The 5437-nt window shown below is 46.4% G+C and overlaps 1 protein-coding gene across 1 annotated transcript; it reads right to left on the bottom strand.

The window, feature by feature from the left end:
- Positions 1-248: 248 nt before the first annotated feature.
- On the bottom strand, positions 249-5051 carry GPHB5 (glycoprotein hormone subunit beta 5; the record flags this gene model as incomplete). Its single annotated transcript, XM_082839580.1, has 2 exons — positions 249-437; positions 4848-5051. 2 exons carry the CDS (start codon positions 5049-5051, stop codon positions 249-251), a joined length of 393 nt encoding a protein of 130 aa, XP_082695706.1.
- Positions 5052-5437: the final 386 nt, after the last annotated feature.

Below are 5437 nucleotides of genomic sequence, written 5' to 3'. Positions count from 1 at the left end.
TAATTTGCAGTGTGCGGACCAGAGAAATTATTTTAGCGAAGGCACAAATGTTGTTTTGCATTTTTAGCATAAGTATGCTGCCTCGGCCTTGCGCCTGAGGGTGGGTCAGGGAGACAGGTAACCTCCTCCACAAGTAGGGTCGAAATTAAACAGTCCTTGAGTGCAGGGGGTATAGCTGCTTGTGCTGCCCGTGCAGGTGGGTCCGTGAGGCCGCAGGCCGCCAGCTGTGTTCTGAGGGTCGCCCAGCTTCAGATGGTCTCACACTCCGTGGTGGCAGTGGAGCAGGCCCCACAGTCACAGCGGACAGCCACGGGGTAGGTGTAGAAGGGGTCGACTCCCGGGGCACAGTTGGGCAGCTTGACCGTCACCTGTTTTGTCTCATTGTAGGTACAGACTCGATGATGGGCTTCAATGTAGGGGGGTTCCAGAATGGGCTTCTGTCCCCACAGGTAGAAAACAGAAAACCCATTAGAACATAGCATCGTGTTTCATTTTCTTGACCATTTATCACTATCAGAGACTAGCTTGTTATTCGTTTCTTTACTTGTTAATATGTTTCCTCCCAGTAGAAAGCAAATTCCTGAAAGCAGGAAGGTGGTTTTGTTCACTCACGTATCCCGAACTGCCAGAAGAGCCCATGGCACAGAGTAGGTACTAAATAAATACTTAGCAAATGGATAGTCTTGATCATTGCAAAAGCCTTCTAACTGGTCCCCTCACTTCTTCTTTTACCCCCTATAGTCTATTTATGACAGGGCAGCCCCAAGAGATCCTTTTAAAATGTAAGATCCTATCTCCCCTCTGCTCAAAGCCTCTATGATTTCCTATCTCATTGGGAGCAAAAGTCAAAGATCTTACAATCACCCTCAAGATCCTACATCATCTTCCCTGCACCCCTTCACCTCTGACATGTCCCCAGTGACCCCGTCTTGCTGGCTTCCTCACTCTGCTCGAGCCGCAATAGTCTCCTGCTTTTTCCCCAAACCCACCAGGAACAGTGCCACCCCAGGACCTTTGCCCTTGCTAGTCCCTCTGCCTGGAACGCTCTTCTCCCTTGTGATTCACTCCTTCTTCAACCTTAGGTTTTTGTTCAAACGTCACCCTCCCAGGAAAGCCTTTTCTGACCGTCCTATTTAAAGTTGCCAAGTTTCCCCTCCCACGCTGCCACTTCCTCTCCCTCTTCCTGCTTTATTTTTCTCCGTAGCACTTGTCAACACCCTGTGACATATTATGCGTTTTATTTAGTTGTGTTGTATTTTTCCCACTCTAGAAAGAAAACTGCATTAAGACAAGGATTTTTGCCCGTTTTACTCACTGCTGTGCCTCTACTCCCTAGAGATACCTGGCACCCTGGAGGTTCTCAACAACTATTCGTTGAATCAGTGAAAGAAAACAGAGCAAGGCAGGTTCCTGAATGCCCTGTGCGCTGGTTCTGATAACCGAAGGATTCCCTTCCTTCCTTCACCTTTTAGAAATCGTGCATCCAAAGTTCATTTTGATAAACAGAGCATACAGATCAGGAAACCAGCACAAAGTAGTAGTTAAAATCTCAAACCCTGCAGTCAGAGCCACTGAGCTTGAATCCCTGTTCTGCCACTTGCTGGAGACCTTGGAAAATCCACTTAACTTCTTGAAGCCTCAGATTCCTCAACTGTAAAACAAAATACCTACCTCCCAGCCTTGTTGTGGAGATAAGGTAAGATGGTGTATGTAATACCTGCCGAGCACCAAGTAAGTGTTCAGTAAATGTAATCTATTGTTCTTATCAGAGCAATTATGAGAGTAAGGAAGTATTCAATAAGAATAAGAATAACAACGAACAAGCTTTCAGAGGACAACAGCTACACTTGTCCTGGGCAAATGAAATATGTTTAATGCAGGCCCAGGATGAAGTTCTTACATGCATCTCATGGAAATAATGGCTTTGCCTCTGTCAAGGACCATGTAGAAGAGTTGGACTCAATATGCACTTCTTCCTCCTATTTCTCAGGTAACATTTTACCCTTTCTCAGTTCGCTTCATGTCCTCTTACCCTCAGTAATCTGGAATCCCAGGCAGCATTGCCAGATAAAATACAGGATGCCCAGTAAAATTTGAATATCAAATAAACAACTATTTTTTTTAGGATAAGTATGTCCCAAATATTGCATGGGACAGACTTATATCAAAAAGAAAATAACAGTTGTTTATGTGACATTCAAATTTAAGTGGCCTCCTGGCTCGGTTTGGTTGGGCTTTTTGCTAACTCTGGTAACCCTAAACCCAGACCAGGAACAAAGGCTATTTTCAGCAATAGTTCCACCTTCAAAGTAAATCCAGCCACTTTGTCGTCATGAACACCCTTATTTTCAGACAGGCTTCCCAGTTAAATTACAAAAAATAAGTGCTTTGTATCTCAGAAACTTTCAGATTGTGGGGAAACTAAATCCCATTCTTCTATTTATTTTCTAGATGTAACCTCCCTTTTCAGAGCACAGTAAAGGCATAAATAAAAGCTTGCTGACATTAAGGAGAATCTCGCTCTTTCACAGTCTCAGTGCTTCCATTTCTCCAGTGACAGCAGAGTCCCTAACCTCCTGCGGGTGACCATTACCCAATTAAAGCTGTTCACTGATTTATAAGGGCAAGAGAAGATGGGGTGAATTAAGGGGAAATGGTAACTTGAGATTTTGGCCCACAGAGATCTCCCAATAGCCTGACACAGCTGTGAGCAGGGGAAGGCACTGCCAGACCACGCCCTGAATACAAGAAAGTTTCCTGCAGAAGTCTGATGTCATGTGACAGCCACAGTATCTGCAACAACCGAATTTTCATCTCACTGTTAGGTCTCAAGCCCCCAAATGATGGGAAAAAATGAAGCGAACTTGGTGGGGTCATTTCATTTAAGTTAGAGGTTTCACCACCATAATCCAATTCCAATCCCGGGGCCATAATTTTATCCAAGTGACAGCAGGTTGCTCTCTGAGTCCCTGAATAGAAGGACGCTTTTCCTAATGGCAGTGTCTTCTCATGGCGCTTGTGGGCTTCTAAGTTGGCTCAGTTAGGCGAGAGGACGCGTGACTCCAGGAGGGGATCCATCCCTTATAGTTCAACATTTACCGAATGCCTTGTTTGTACATGTCATTTGACAAGAGCTGTGAAAGGCACAAGAATGAACCTCTACCCTTGAAAAACTTAAAACCTACTGTGGGGAGTGGGGAGGAAGTAAGACAAAAAGTAGACGATGGACATGGGCTGAGCAGAGAGTCAGAAAAGGCTTAGAGGAGTGGGCACTGGAGACAGGCACCGAGGAATAAACACGAGCAGGAATATGAGAGAAGGACCAAAAGTATGATTTCATGAGGAGCTTTGAATAAAACCTTTAAAATCCAGTCTCTTCGCAGACGTAGAGAATGGACTTGAGGACACGGGGAGGGGGAAGGGTAAGCTGGGATGAAGTGAGAGAGCGGCATGGACATAGATACACTCCCAAATGAAAAATAGATAGCTAGTGGGAAGCAGCCGCATAGCACAGGGAGATCAGCTCTGTGCTTTGTGACCACCGAGAGGGGTGGGATAGGGAGGGTGGGAGGGAGACGCAAGAGGGAGGGGATATGGGGGTATACATATGCATATAGCTGATTCACTTTGTTATACAGCAGAAACTAACACACCATTGTAAAACAACTATACTCCAATAAAGATGTTTGAAAAAAACAAAGAGGGCTTCCCTGGTGGTGCAGTGGTTGAGGGTCCACCTGCCGATGCGGGGGTCCAGGAAGATACCACATGCCGCGGAGCGGCTGGGCCCGTGAGCCATGGCCGCTGAGCCTGCGTGTCCGGAGCCTGTGCTCCGCAACGGGAGAGACCACAGTGGTGAGAGGCCCTCGTACCGCAAAAATAAATAAATAAATAAATAAAATCCAATCTCTTAGGCAGAACTAAGACTATGTGTAGTCACTGGGGAAATAGGCAGACGCCATATTGCTGAGGACCTTAAAAGTTGGTTATTGAATTTGCAGTACTTGGTGGTCATTAACAGCTTTCGGAGTCAGGGTGACAAAATCAGATCTAGTGCTTCATTAGGAGCCAACTCCAGCCCCAGTGGGAAGAGGCAGCAGTCACTATATGGTGTGATCTGATGGGATGCTGAAAGGCCCTGTTTCTCCTCACACCTCAAACATCTCCTCCTCTCAGCCCAGTAGGGTTCTAATTTTGAGATTTTTATCCCATTTTAAATGTATTGTCTCTTAAAAAGCTGGATATAATAGTATATGAAGGGCCTTAACGGATCTGTCAGTGATAATCCCTGAGGGGCCCCAGGAATTACTCTAGGGGGTGGGAAGAGAGTAGGGCTGTGGATGAGGCACTGAAGGAGGGGCTGAGGACCCGCCCTCGCCTGCTATTTAGCTCAGGGCCTCTGTCGGTAACTGGCTGGCTTTTTCACTGGTGGAGGAATACAGGGAAGAGTTTGGGTTACAAGCTTGCACCAAGAATTTACTCCGAACTTTCCACTGACCCCCTACATGACTGCAGTCAGCCACCCATTGAATTCTTCCATGTCATCTATAAAATGGGTAGAAAGATAGCACATCTTGACCTCCCAGAGATGATTCCCCAATAGACAACCCTGTGTCAATCAAATTATTAATTTTATCAATGCTTTGTTAGATGGGCAGTATCTTGTTTTTTTCAGATGATTTTTGGAGGATACCATGTAGCTGTTTTGTGTGTGTTTGTTTGTTTGATCCACAGGAAAAGGTAGATACCCCAGCTCTAACTCATTTGATTAAAAAGTGAATACTTAAGAACCAGGCCAAGGGGCTGACCCTGAAGGCATTGCCACCTAGGCCTGTCTTGGGACTCACCTCCCAGGTTTCACAGCGGCCCCAGCAGGCATCCGTGGTGATCCGAAGGCCCTTGCAGCCGGGCTTCTTGGCCAGGAAAGTAAACTCTCTCACCGCACAGCCCACAAACGTGTGCAGGTTCCCGCCGGAGGTGCTGAGGACACAGCCGCAGCCAGCCAGGAGGAGGAGGGCCGCAGGGCCAAGGAAGAGGTATGCCAGCCTCATACTGTTCCCCGAGAGGGAGAGGAAAGAGAGTTTATTAACAGATCCAGCTGCCTCCATGGGACTGCCATCAATGTGCTGGTCGCTATCAAAGGGACATCGCTCTTAGCATTTCAGGAGAAATGAGCCAAGAAATTGTAAGTGCCCACAAACTCCAACACAAATGCCCAGCGTTTCCTCCAAGTGGCTCCAATATGGATTCCACGGACCCACTGAGTTCACTAGACATCCAACCCTCCAAGGGCATCCTCAGGCTTTTCCTTATAGCATTCCACTTGTGGGTGAAAGAAGTTTGTCCCAATCGTCTCTTCAAAATGAACACAGAATATGAGTAACAGCAAAAGTAATGCATATCCTAACATAATACAGGGACATACACAAATTCTTAT

The sequence above is a fragment of the Leucopleurus acutus genome (genome assembly GCF_964270905.1).
Source record: "Leucopleurus acutus genome assembly, chromosome: 1".
Lineage (NCBI taxonomy): Eukaryota > Metazoa > Chordata > Mammalia > Artiodactyla > Delphinidae > Leucopleurus > Leucopleurus acutus.
The sequence above is the reverse complement of the archived record's forward strand: the minus strand, read 5'-3'. Positions and strand labels throughout refer to the sequence as shown.